This window comes from Montipora capricornis, chromosome 7 (assembly GCF_036669925.1).
Source record: "Montipora capricornis isolate CH-2021 chromosome 7, ASM3666992v2, whole genome shotgun sequence".
Classification (NCBI taxonomy): Eukaryota; Metazoa; Cnidaria; class Anthozoa; order Scleractinia; family Acroporidae; genus Montipora; species Montipora capricornis.
The window spans coordinates 31,996,161-32,011,033 of NC_090889.1; the positions used below are offsets into that span (position 1 = coordinate 31,996,161).

Consider the following 14,873-nt stretch of genomic DNA (forward strand, 5'->3'; position numbering starts at 1 on the left):
CTTATACGAAAAGCCGCGACCGACAAGTGTGCAATGTGCTAAAATTTTCCCGCTTCGTGATATGATTAACGTAAAAAGCTGGATCCGTCTTGTTAGCCAAACGGTATGACCGCCAAACGGTGTGAACGTTAAACGGTAAGAACGTTAAACGGAATGAACGCTAAACGTTATGATAGTCAAATGCGCGAAGGTCAGTGTGTGAAGGTCAAATTTCTCTCGTGTCTTTGTGTCTTTGTGTCTGGGTACCTTGAAGGAGAACTGAGGCTTAGGGTTAGGGTTACTCAGGCACTTGCTGTTCCTTTAGGTTCAAATGCAGAACTGTTGTGAGGGATATTGCCGCCCAAGTTAACGTCACCTTTTGTAAACTTCTCAGTCGGTCAAAAGTTCAAAATTCCTTCTTGTTTTAGCAAAGTAAATGTTCGAGAGTCGTAGCTTGTGGTTGTGATAAAGTGCTTTAGATCTATCACTCCGCATTTCTGGTGCATTCTTTCATATTCGTAAGTATCTATCGGTCGGCGAGCAACCCACATTTTATTGTTAACGTGTAGAATATATGTGATGATCTCGCAAGTCCTGGAGTGCTCCTACCTGCAATTAATTTTCTGCAAAAATCAAATTTCAGCGCCGATATTTTGCCTTCTCTACTTGCGATATTGGCTTGAATAGGCCGAATCACTTAAGAAAAACTTAAATTTGGGTTCATTTCTCCTACAGCCGAGCTAGTAAAAACACAGTAGTCTATCTTTAAGATTCCGTCACAAACTGCTTCACGTATCAGTTTTAAAGGCTTTTCGCATAGCAATGAAGTCTGATCCATTCCTCTAGCGAGCTCCGTCGTAGGTCAAACGACTGCTTATTTTTGTAGGTTATGTGGCTCGTTTAAGGCAAGCTGAACTTCGCTCCTAAAACGGTGAATTATATTTTTTATCGGTGTAGAGATCTATCTCTACCTCAAGTAACTATTTGAGGCTAGAGGAAAGCTAGACGAAAGCAAGACGAGACTAAGACGAGAGCGGCACGAAAACGAGACGAAAGCTAAAGGCAGGCAGAACAGTACAAAAGTAACGTGTGCTCGATATTATGAAAGCTGTTCAGTTTGGTGTCTAGTATCTAATGTCGAATTTAGTACTAATTAAGTGTTGCTCAAAAATTGAGCGCCGTTTGAACTTGTTCTTACCATAAACGTCGGTGAAGTACTTCACTTTTGGAAAAAAATAGTTCGCGTTTCCTCGTTCTTTTTCATTGGTTATTGTTAAGCGCGGCACTTGGTTTGTTTTTGTAGTCTGTGCGCAACTCCCCTTTTTCGTCAACATCGAAAAACATATCTATTTTAATGTAATTTAACGTAATTTTAAGTAATAACTTAATTCCCATTTCATCCGTCTGGTCCCATTTGTTCAAAGGCCGTGTATGACTGTCCAGTGAATAGGTCACTATCCAGAATGCAAAAGGGGCATTATTCCTGTAAGGAGTGATGCATTAGGCTAGAAAAATGAGCCAATCATAGATAAAACGGTAAGAACGACTTAAAGCATTTTTGACGCGAAGAATTAACATGCTAAGGTGCGAAGATTTTAAAAGTACTTCCGCACGAATGGACTGCGATTGCACGTCAAGATTTGGCTTTAAGGCTCTAACAAAAGGCATTTCGTACACAAAACTGTCAAATTTGTTTCTGTGTTTCTTAAGCTCTTCAAAACGCTTTAGTAGGTCCTGTGGGATCATTCCAAGCACGTTCTTGGCGGAGGATTGTTGTTTATGTCCTTTTGCACGATTATTTGCATGTTCGCGTGTGTAATCTACGTAATCCACATCGCACAGGTCACATTGAAAACTATAAACAACAGACTTCTGATTTAAACTTGGTGCCTTTGTTTCTTTTACATTGCGTTATCCTCACAAACACAGGCTGGATGGTGTTGTGTACTTTTAGGCCTAGGTCCTTAAGTTGTTTCCTCACAATATCTGCTGAAATTTGGTCTTTCAATGGTAAGATTACTGGAACCATGTCATCTATCTCTTTAGCTGGCGATAAAAGTTGCTGTTAAGTGGTCGCAAACCTTCGAGTCAACGAAACTTTTGATGGTAGAGTTAACGAGGTGTTTAAGGTACCTCGAACGTGAAAGTACTTCAGATTTGGGAAGGTAGTAATTGTACGAATCATATATAAGGGTAGAGTAAGAAGAGATCTAGGTCTAGTTAAAGGATTGCAATTTATATACTTCACATTAAACGTTGTCCAAGGTTTTCGAACACACCCTTAATTAGATGTGCCTAGAGTGTGCATATTCATGGTTTACGAGAGTGACTTATCCACTGGATAAAGTTATGCCGCCTTTGAACAAGTGGAGCCTGAACGTTGGCCTTGGTAATCGAAGTTGTCCCTCGCAAAAACAGAGAAAAACTCATAGCGGAGTGGGAATTACCTCGTCAGAGGTTCTCTCTACCTTTGTGTGGGCCCATTTAGTACTAACACTGGGGTGGAGTACATAGATAATTCACTTGAATTTTACACTACTACACGGCCAACGAGTGAAAGAACGTGCTCCTTCTCGGAAAAGAAAAACCAATTTGAAGAAAAAAGCTCTGCTTGTAAACCAGACATTGAAATTTTATGATCCCTGTTAATTAAGTAATTAACGAAACGAAAGGAGTTTGCAGACATTTTAGGAGGCATTCACAAAGTTTTCAGGCATCACAATTCACAGTTTAAACCCCAAAAGCCCAGAAAATGAGTCTTAAGTTCTACAAGACATGATTTGCTATTGGACGTTTGTATATTCCTATCTGCGCCTTTGACTGAGCCTTTGTTTGTACCCACTTGCGCAGGTATTCTAGTGTTTCCATTAAGTATTCTTGTGTGCCTGTGCCTTAGAGTTTGAATAGATTCTTATGCAGCTGCGTCTTAATGTTTGCATAAACTCGCGTGCATCTGACAATGTTTGTACGTACTCTTGTACACATCTCTCTTATTGTTTGTGTGTACTCTATAGGCCATTTCGGAGTTCATGTCTGCCTCCTTTTCAAAGCTAAGTGTTAAGTTTTTGTGATGGTAATTAGTTCTACTTTACATATGAATGAAAACTAATTTTCAGAACAAAAACTTCGCACTTAGACTCGCTTTGAAGAAGAGGTAAACATGAACTCGGAAATGGCCTATTTCGCTTCTCTCTGTTTGCACTATAGTGCCCCTATAACTTGTCGTTTCAATGTGCTCTTGAGCGCGTCTTAGTGTTTGTAGATACTTTTGCAGTGTTTGCATATATTGTTGCCCGACTGTATCTTAGTGTTTCTATGCACGCATGTGCACCTGTGTCTTAGCGTTTGTATATACTCTTGCGCGCTTGTGTCTTAGTGTTTGTACGTACTTTTGTGCATATGTGTCTAATTGCTTGTGTGCACTCTTGTGCGCGATTGTCTTTATGTCTGTATGTACTCTTGTGCTCCTATGTCTTGCCGTTGTATGAACACTTGAGCGCCTGTGGTTTTGTGTTTGTATATAGTATTTCACGCTTGTGTCTTACTGTTTGCATGTACCGTCTTGCGCCCGTGTGTAAATGTTTGTCTATACTATTGCGCGCTCGTGTCTCAGTGTTTGTATGTATTCTTGTGCGCCTGTGTCTTACTGTCTGTATGCACTGCTTTACGCCTGTTTGGTGTTTGTAAATACTCTTGCACGCCTTTGTCTTAATGTCCGTATGTACTTATGTGCGCCTGTCTTACTGTTCGTATGTACTTATGTGCGCCTGTCTTACTGTCCGTATGTACTGATGTGCACCTGTGTCTTGCTGTTCGTATGTACTGATGTGTACCTGTGTCTTACTGTCCGTATGTACTGATGTGCACCTGTCTTACTTTCCGTATGTACTGATGTGCGCCTGTGTCTTACTTTCCGTATGTACTGATGTGCGCCTGTCTTACTGTCCGTATGTACTGATGTGCGCCCGTGTCTTACTGTCCGTATGTACTGATGTGCACCTGTCTTACTGTCCGTATGTACTGATGTGCGCCTGTCTTACTGTCCGTATGTACTGATGTGCGCCCGTCAGTACTGTCCGTATGTACTGATGTGCACCTGTGTCTTACTATCCGTATGTTCTGATGTGCACCTGTGTCTTGCTGTCCGTATGTACTTATGTGCGCCTGTCTTACTGTCCGTATGTACTGATGTGCACCTGTGTCTTACTTTCCGTATGTACTGATGTGCGCCTGTCTTACTGTCCGTATGTACTGATGTGCGCCCGTGTCTTACTGTCCGTATGTACTGATGTGCACCTGTCTTACTGTCCGTATGTACTGATGTGCGCCTGTCTTACTGTCCGTATGTACTGATGTGCGCCCGTCAGTACTGTCCGTATGTACTGATGTGCACCTGTGTCTTACTATCCGTATGTTCTGATGTGCACCTGTGTCTTGCTGTCCGTATGTACTTATGTGCGCCTGTCTTACTGTCCGTATGTACTGATGTGCACCTGTGTCTTGCTGTCCGTATGTACTGATGTGCACCTGTGTCTTGCTGTCCGTATGTACTGAGGTGCGCCTGTGTCTTACTCTCCGTATGTACTGATGTGCGCCTGTCTTACTGTCCGTATGTACTGATGTGCGCCTGTCTTACTGTCCGTATGTACTGATGTGCGCCTGTCTTACTATCCGTATGTTCTGATGTGCACCTGTGTCTTACTGTCTGTATGTACTGTTGAGCGCCTGTTTCTAAGTGTTTCTATACATTGTTGTGCCCCTCTGTCTTAGTATTTGTATATGCTGTTGTACGCCTGTGTCTTAATGTTTGTATATACTCTACTGCGCGTTTAACTTTGAGCTACGCAGAAGTGACAGCCGTTCTTTATCAACTTTTAATGCCTCCTAAAATGTGAAGCCTTCTTCTTTAGAAATAAAAGTACAGCGATTTAAAGTTAGCATCGAGTGATCACATTTTTCCAAATTCTTCAGCAGAAAAAGCGCAGCGAGATGTCAAAATCCTATGACGATTTTGTGTAGCAAAAAGCACACACGTTTGGAATAATTTTCCCCGACAACGATGCCACATCAAGTTATCAAATGGCATACTGTGATCACACAATGCTTCAATGGTGGCTTGGAAAAAAAAATTATTGATGAAGGCGTTGTATATCTATGCAATTATTTCATCCATCCACCCATCACGAAGATGGTAGTATCTCTCATCTTGGTTGATAGATCCAGGCACTGTTTCCAGCTGGCACTGTGATTAAGTCCTTTCTCTTGTAAAGTGACAGCTTTTCTTTCCTTAATTTAACTTAAATTTTCAAGCCACCATTCACTCTAAATTACTTAATACCCTTAGCTTTGTCGACTTCACTCCAGATTGTCAATTCATGTCTTCTCCCACAGATTTGGTGTCCAGTTTGATGAGGTCCTGAGAATAACAATTGCAATTAAAATTAATCAGATAGAATGAGAAATGTTAGTGCAAATCGAAGGAATAAATTTCTACAATCGATGTTGCTAACGAAAGTAATATTTACCTTAGATTTGCGACTTGATGTGAAACACTGTTCTCCAGCAAAATTTTGTTTCTCGCACTCTGACAAATTCCTTAAAAGAGAGATGACAGTACAAAAAGCGATGAATTTTCAGATTATTGTACATGTATTAACTCCTAAATAATTCTTCAACTGCAAACAACGATGCTTTTCTAACACTTAAACGAGCTGCATTTCAAATTTGCTATTTTGATATTAGAGAATTTGCTCATTTAGGGCAGCAAGATTGGAGCAGATTTCACGACCAAAATTTATTTTTTCTAAAGCCTTGAGGTTTCGATAAAAGAGAGATACGTTCTTAGAACTTAAACGAGCGACTCGCAAAGAACAAGTTAGCGTTGCAAAGTTACGTTCCTGATCGTTCATTTGAGCCTTAGGGAGAATATTTTGTAACGCAACTAAAACTTACCGTGGAATAACATCGATAAGTAACTGTTTCTTTCACTTTGACAACAAATGGTTATTTCGGGCTTCATTGTAAGGACAAGAAGTTGGACCAAACTGCAAGAGATCTTCACACTCCAAGCGCCACGTTGAAACTGAACCATTTTGCATAAACAATGAATAATGTATTAGAAAACTGGACCCGATTCCTGCAAGTGACGTCAAAACTTGCATTGCCACGTCTTTGAATCAATCAGACCAAAGAATGCCAAAGAAAAAGCTCAGTTTATATTTCTTTGCATTTGAAAACGTTTATCGAAAGATATTAAAATAAACAAGTTTAAGAATAGATTTCAGAGTTAACTGAATTAAGACTATTTCAACTTTTTGTGCAATTCACGTTAATTTAAAAAATTACTTAATCCTAGGTACGCAATGCGTGCGAATCTTTAAGATTTATTCCAGTGCTAAGGAAAAGTACAGCCAGCTACCATACAAATAAAGCGCCCTCGATGCTTAGGAAAAGGTTATGCTAAATCCAGTATTTTAAAAGCTGCCTTTAAATTTAAAGAACTGTTTTTCTATGTAAGAGCGCCACGACTGAAAGCATTTACTACTTATATCGCCAACCAACGAGGATGCCCTCGAATCCGGCGGCTTAGTGGCCATTAGAGAAAACAAAGGACGATCTACGGCCTTTTACGAGTGAATGTTTTAGTCCGTGCCACAGCTGCAGCTTACCTACCAATAAAGTAGCTAACACTCACCAAAAGATGTCATTTACTTAGAAACTTCAGCAGTCCATGACGATTCCAGCTATACCGTGACAAACTTCAATAAACACAAACATGAGTGTTGACATGCGCAAAAGATTTTGTCACGTGATGACTCTCGTTTCTAACTAGTTTAACCGGTTTTGCATCAGTCGCGCGCATGCCTTTGCCTGGAAAAGCTGACAGTGTCTTAGACCTCTTTAAACCAAAATAGCTATGGCATCTTTTCCCTTCACATTGCTACTTTTGCTGTTATTAACTTGCGAGCATAAAAAAATGATAATTTAAAAAGCATGGGGTGGGAACCGATTCGGATTCGATAATCACTGAGTTTGGATTGGGCGGACTTGCTCTGATCACTGAGCTAGTTCCAACCGATGCAGAAGAAAACGGAAATCTTCTAAATACAACTAGTTCGCCTGACTGACGTTACATCAGCTTCTAATTCATTCTCACTACTTTTTCCTCCGGCCGCGCTTTGGCCATTTGATGAGTGCCAGTCTCGTGCTTCTCAAGTTGCCTCGTTCATGCTCGAAAACAGCACTGGATAATTCTCCCATTCCACGACAAGGGAAGCCCCCCAATTCTCATTTCATTGATTTTTTTATAAGTGTTGGTTACGACATTGAGGGAGGGATATGTCGGCCCCTAAACCTTATGAGATAAATCCTACGCCTACTCACAGCTCCAGACCGCCCTTGTCATTACAATTTAGCGTAAGATTTCGATCGCTCATATATTCAAGAGAAAAGTCATTTTATCTGTCATATGGTAAGCACTGGAGTCGCAGATTACAAAGTGCACGCACGCGCCCTGCTGAAGGTAACAGACATACATGCATAAATTTTATTTCATCTCGAATTTCAGAATAACTAAAAGAGCCAATGTCTTCGAGACATTACGTTTACAACTAAAATACATAACATATACAGATACATAACTAAATACATAATATTTAAAGATATATTAATTAAAAAGAAAAGCCGCCGTTCAAAATGCGGTCTTGGATTCTCTAGTTTAAAACCAGTAAAATCAGTGGTGCGCACATAATCAGATAGCGCATTCCGCAACTTAGCTGATACGTAAGAAAAAGAACTAAGACCATAACTGATCTTTTTAGGTTTATTGAGGGACAGAATGTAATGTCCGCGAAGATCACGCATAAGAAAATCAAAAGTCCTACGTCAACAGCACACACCAGCGCTACTCCTTAGTATCTGGATAGAGATCTTCTTTTCACTGCTTTTTCCTCCGGCCACGCTTTAGCCATTTGATGAGGGCCAGTCTCGTGCTTCTCAAAGTTGCCTCGTTCATGCTCGAAAAGAATTCTGGGTAATTCTGCCAATCCATGACGAGCAAAACCCCCTGATTCTCATTTCATTGATTTTTTACAATTGTCTGGTCACCCAGTCCTACCAGCAAAATGCAGCACCGAATGTAGATTTTGGTCTTCAAAACTTGCCCAAATTGTATCGGTAGGTTCTGGAATTTGTGCACAGAAAGGCCAGAGAGACAACTTTACTCGTGAAACACTATGTTTACAGCAGAGCATTTTAGGCGTCCCTGTATGCACGAAACCATCTCTGTCCTCTGTCTCGAGAAGACCAAACACGCACAGTTCTTAGGTTACGTTTATGCCTGTAGAATCAACTGCAATCTCAATTCCTTGTAAAAAGTTAACCAGTATCTTTATTGTTTTAGTAGGCTAGGTATCGGAGAGCCTGAACAGTCACGCATGCGCTGACGGAATGTTTGAACACAAGAGAAAAATGCAGTACCTCCAGACGTGGCGCTGGAGCGTCGTACCAAACGAGTCATCCCGGGATTTCGGCCCGTGCGATCGCTTTTGGACGCAGTTGGCCCTTCGCTGCTTACTGTTACGAACTCGCCCAACGGTATGGCAGTGAGGGAGGGATATGTCTGCCCCTAAACCGTATGAGATAAATCCCACGCCTACTCACAGCTCCAGACCGCCCTTGTCAATACAATTTAGCGTAAGATTTCGATCGCTTATATATTCAAGAGAAAAGTCATTCATCTGTCATATGGTAAGCACTGGAGTCGCAGATTACAAAGTGTACGCACGCGCCCTGCTAAAGGTAACATACATACAAGCATAAAATTTATTTCATCTCGAATTTCAGAATAACTACAAGAGCCAATGTCTTCGAGACATTACATTTACAACTGAAATACATAGCATATACAGATATATAACTAATTACATAATATTTAAAGATATATTAATTAAAAAGAATAGGTGTCGTTCAAAATGCTGTTTTGGATTCTCTAGTTTAAAACCAGTAAACTCAGTGGTGCGCACATAATCAGGTAGCGCATTCCGCAACTTAGCTGATACGTAAGAAAAAGAACTAAGATCATAACTGGTTGTTTTAGGTTTAATGATGGACAGAATGTAATTTCCGCAAGATCACGCATAAGAAGATTTTGAATGCGCTTATTGCAGAGATGTAGAGTTTGACTTACGAAGACAGGTAATTTGAAAATATAAATCTCAGTATTCTCTTATTTACATTATACCGTTTCTTTGACTAGAAATTTGCTACGAGGATAACAGCAAAAAAAAAGCACTGCTTTGTCGCGAATTTTCTATAATAAAAACTTGCTCAAAAATCAAAAGTCCTACGTCAACAGAACACAACAGCGCTACTCCTTAGTATCCGGCTAGAGATCTTCTTCTCTCTACTTTTTCCTCCGGCCGCGCTTTAGCCATTTGATGAGGGCCAGTCTGGTGCTTCTCAAGTTGCTTTGTTCATGCCCAAAAGACGTCTGGGTAATTCTGCCATTCCATGACGAGGAAAGATCCCAGGTTGTCATTTCATAGATTTTTAAGTGTCGGGCCATCCAGTCCTACCATCAAAATACAGCATCGATTGAAGTTTTTAGCTTTCAAAACTAGCCCAAATTGTATCGGTAGGTCCTAGAATTCGTGCTCAGAAGGGCCAGAGAGACAACTTTACTCGTGAACCGCCATGTTTACAACAAAGCCGATTTTAGGCGTCCCAGTCTGCACGAAAGCATCTCCCACCTCTGTCTACAGAAGACCAAGGTTCTTAATCTACGTTTATGCCTGTACAATCAACTGAAATGTCAACAATTCTTTGTAAAAAAAAAAAATTGCATATCTTTTTGGTATGGTAGGCATCGGAGAGCCAGCCCATTTGCGCATGCGCTGACGGAATGTTTAAACAAGAGAGAAAAGAGCAGTACTTCCAGACGTGGCGCTGGATCGTCGTACCAAACGAGTCATCCCGGGATTTCGGCCCGTGCGATCGCTTTTGGACGCAGTTGGCCCTTTGCTGCTTTCTGCTACCGACCTCGCCTCCCGGTACGGCATTGAGGGAGAGATATGTCGGCCCCTAAACCATATGTGACAAATCCCACGCCTACTCACAGTTCCAGACCTCCCTTGTCATTACAATTTAACGTAACATTTCGATCGCCTAAATATTCAAGTCAAAAGTCATTTCATCTCTCATATGGTAAGCACTGGAGTCGCGCAATACAAAGTGTACGCATGCGCTCTGCTAAAGGTAACATAGACACAGGCGTAAACTTTCTTTCATCTCGAATTTCAGAGTAATACAAGAGCTAATATCTTGCAGACATTACATTTACAGCTAAAATACATAAGCCCATACGGATAAATAACTAGATATGAAAGATTTAAAGAAACGGTCATTGTTAGAAAAGCAGCTATGAAAAATGCGGCCAGGATTCTCACTTTAAGACCTGTTAACTCAGTCAGTACGGATAAAATAAGGTAGCGCAACCAATAACTTAGCTGATACTGAAGTAAGAAAGAGAAATAAGACCATAACTGGTTGCTCTAGGTTTATTGAGGGACAGAATGTAATTTCAGCGAATATCATGAAAAGAAGATCGGAGAGAAAACTCGGTTGTTTTTCATATGCACTAGTAGGAAAATCCTTCAAAAACAGACTTTTATACTATAAATTTGAAGAAATTTTAAATGCGCTCATTGCATAGAGTTCATATAGAGTTTGCCTTTCGTAATCTGCAATGAAGATCTTAATATTCTCCTATTTACAATATACCGTTCTTTTGACAAGAACAACTAACAATAGGCCAGTTTTTGCTGCAAGAATAACAGGAAAAAGAGTACTACTTTGTCGGAAATTTTCTATGACGAACATTTGTTCACAAACAAAAAGTCTACAGTAACAGCAAACACTATGCAGGGCACTCCTTAGTATCTGCCGGCTATAAATGTTCTTCGTTCTTCCTTCTTCCTCCGGTCGCGCTTCAGCCATATGCATGTGATGAGGGCCAGTCTCGTGCTTCTCAAGTTGCATCGTTTATGCCCAAAATAATTCTGGGTAATCCTGCCATTCCACGACGAGGAAAGACCCCCGGATGTCATTTCATAGATGTTTTTATAAGTGTCGGGCCACCCAGTCCTACCATCAAAATACAAAATCGATCAGAAGCTTTTACCTTTCAAAACTTGCCCAAATTGTATCAGTAGGTCTTGGAATTCGTGCACAGAAAGGCCAGAGAGACAGCTTCACTCGTGAACCGCCATGTTTACAACAAAGACGCTTTTAGGCGTCCCAGTCTGCACGAAACCATCTCTTAACTCTCTCTACAGAAGACCAGACACGCATGGCTCATGCCTGTACAATCAGCTGAAAAGTCAATCCCTTGTAAGAAAATGGTATAGCAGGTATCTGAGAGCCAGGCCATTTGCGCATGCGCTGACGGAATGTTTAAACAAGAGAGAAAAGAGCAGTACCTCCAGACGTGGCGCTGGAGCGTCGTACCAAACGAGTCATCCCGGGATTTCGGCCCGTGCGATCGCTTTTGGACGCAGTTGGCCCTTTGCTGCTTTCTGCTACCGACCTCGCCTCCCGGTACGGCATTGAGGGAGAGATATGTCGGCCCCTAAACCATATGTGACAAATCCCACGCCTACTCACAGCTCCAGACCTCCCTTGTCATTACAATTTAACGTAACATTTCGATCGCCTAAATATTCAAGTCAAAAGTCATTTCATCTCTCATATGGTAAGCACTGGAGTCGCGCAATACAAAGTGTACGCATGCGCTCTCCTAAAGGTAACATACACACAGGCGTAAACTTTCTTTCATCTCGATTTTCCGAGTAATACAAGAGCTAATATCTTGCAGACATTACATTTACAGCTAAAATACATAAGCCCATACGGATAAATAACTAGATATGAAAGATTTAAAGAAACGGTCATTGTTAAAAAAGCAGCTATGAAAAATGCGGCCAGGATTCTCATTTTACACCTGTTAACTCAGTCAGTACGGATAAAATAAGGTAGCGCATTCAATAACTTAGCTGATACTGAAGTAAGAAAGAGAAATAAGACCTTAACTGGTTGCTCTAGAATCATTGAGGGACAGAATGTAATTTCCGCGAACATCATGAGAAGAAGATCGGAGAGAAAACTTGGTTGTTTTTCATATGCAGTTGCAGGAAAATCCTTCAAAAACAGACTTCTTATACTATGAATATGAAGAAATTTTGAACGCGCTTATTACATAGAGATCATATAGAGTTTGCCTTTCGTAATCTGCAAATGAAGATCTTAGTATTTTCTTATTTACAATATACTGTTCTTTTGACAAGAACAACTGAAAAAAGGTCAGCTACTCCTTAGTATCTGCAGGCTAGAAATGTTCCTCGTTCTCCCTTTTTCCTCCGGTCGCGCTTCAGCCATATGCATGTGATGAGGGCCAGTCTGGTGCTTTTCAAGTTGCCTCGTTCATGCCCATACGAATTCTGGGTAATTCTGCCATTCCATGACGAGGAAAGACCCCCGGTTGTCATTTCATAGATTTTTTTATAAGTGTCGGGCCACCCAGTCCTACCATCAAAATACAGCATCGATTGAAGCTTTTAGCTTTCAAAACTCTTCCAAATTGTATCGGTAAGTCCCTGAATTCGTGCACAGAAAGGCCGGAGAGACAACTTCACTCGTGATGGATAATAACCTAAAATCAGCCGTTTTTTTCAAGTGTCTGTAATAACAGGTAATTGCTTAAATTCTCCAGTAAGTGCGAGGAGGTGCGTTTAAACTGGAGGAAATTAGTTTGCATGTTTTGCACACGAGTGTAAACACGATGTGCTCATTCCATACTAGCAAGGTTTTTGTTGCGATGATCTTCTGGTTTCCAGTTTTTCACTTGTGTGAACGCGCCTGACGTTGAAACGGAAAACTCCGGCCTGCCGTGTCACGTTTCACGTAAAATGGCTTAAAGCGAGCGATTCCGTGACCCACGGCAACTCGGAATGGACTCTGTTAATCTCGAGCATTTAGTTCCCAAAAAATAAAAACAAAAACTCGGAAGTCTTTTTAAACATTGTTTGTAGAAAAAAAGACGAATGCATAAAATATAAATCTTTACCTGTCAAATTTTGCGAGTTTTGATGAAGTAGTTTTGCGAGTCAACGAGAATTTATGAAGAAAATTGCTATAAGGAGACAGTTATGAACGATCTATAACCCTGAAACCTAATTTTTCCTTGTTTGATTTAACGGAAAATGGTTTGGGGGTTCTTTAATTCCACAAAAAACTTGTTACGTAGAAGAAAAACGCCAAAGCTTGAACATGCGCAAAACCTTGAAGCTGTCCCTTTAAAGACCCTATTGAAAATGAAGACCTTAGACAGCAATGACTAGAACTAGCGGTTTTCGTTAAAACAATGGTTTGCTGGGGGTGCTCATTCTCGCGGGCTCAGAAAACTTTGCTTGTGGTCATGTCATTGTTAATTAAGGTTTTTTCTTTTGAAAACGGCAAACGTGGCGCTTACATTTGACAAAACTCCACAACAATGAAACTTACTTTACAGCAAACAGGTATTTTATTCTCTTTATTAAACACTAGAAAAAAGGAAAAGCGGCGAAAAGATTACTAACACCGCGTCATTTGACTTCAGAATCCAGAGACAGTTTTTACAATGAAGAAGTCAACAGAGAAGCCTCAAACATCAAACGATGGAACGGTCTTCGACATGAGTTTAAACTAACATATGGCAGTTTATTTACCTTTAACACTGAAAAAAGCTTTGCCTCTCATGGTGTAAGGGATTTGAAACAACTTGAAAGTTTTTAAGCTTTATACAAACAGAAAGCAACACGGCTTTGTCGTAAAAAGAAAGACAATCAAACAATTATTTAGATGCTTTTGTATTTCTAATTGCAAAAATGCTCTACTTCCTCCTGCTTGCGTTAGCAATGTGTGTTTTTCATATGATGTCAACGAGATTTCGTGACACTGAGAAGAGTCATGCAATTCACAAAACGCTTTGCTGCACAAGACGTGACAACGCCATTTATGGTCTGCGAGACCTCGCCTTTTGTTATTTTCCGTGTTAGCCTCACTCTAATTTATTTTTAGAACACTTTAAAAAGGTACGGTGAACAAATAACTTGGTTTTTGCCAGCTCCATTCTTGGGAAGAAATTCGTGGCTAGACTACCGAATACCAAATCTACTTAGACGAACACTACTCTGTCTAAAGCTTTCGATAGAGCCTTTCCCACCCTCCCCCACCCGAAAAAAAATGTGGAACAGGGATTCTTAAAGAAAAATACATACAAGACAGCAAGATGGCGAGGAGGGCATGGCTTGTTTTTCCCTTTTTTTTTTTTTTCTTTTTGTTGCAAGGAAAATGGAACGTTCTTTGAATGATTTAATAAAATCTGAACTTTCTAAACCGTCGCCTTCATCTGCTGGTGGTTTAACTACGCTTCAAATTTTCCATGACTTCTACGCAAAATCTCATATTGCTTTACAACAAAATGACTGCATCATTACATTTCAACCTTCAAATTAGCGCCAAACAACTTAAATCCTTGGTAGAACCAGCGCATGGGTTAATGAAAAACGCTAAGATTATAACCACTCAAACACGGCTCAAACAAACGTGGCCAGAGCCGAGGGATCCTTTTCGTCTGGGTGTGCCTTTTTCTCGTCGCCATATTCCTCTATGAAGGAGCCATCTTCGTTGAATTGAGGTCCTTCGCCGTAGTCGTCCAAGCTGTCCCGCTCAGAATCTGGGGACTTCGGCAGCGAGCCTTCGCTCTGGTAGGGTGGAGGGTTTTCCGTCCGGCTAAAATGGAAACAGGAAATACGTAAGACAACAAAGCCGAGTTAAAGTGTTGATTTTAGGGAGTTTAA

At 40.7% G+C, this 14,873-nt stretch overlaps 1 protein-coding gene across 2 annotated transcripts in view; it reads right to left on the reverse strand.

The window, feature by feature from the left end:
• Positions 1-13,536: 13,536 nt before the first annotated feature.
• The window catches only part of LOC138056950 (fibronectin type III domain-containing protein-like), a 100,871-nt gene continuing 99,534 nt past the window's right edge, over positions 13,537-14,873 (reverse strand). For both annotated transcript variants that reach the window (XM_068902943.1, XM_068902942.1), the window contains exon 20: positions 13,537-14,805. In XM_068902943.1, the coding sequence (XP_068759044.1) occupies positions 14,610-14,805 (196 nt within the window). In that variant the 3' untranslated portion in view covers positions 13,537-14,609. The remainder of the gene's footprint in view (positions 14,806-14,873) is intronic.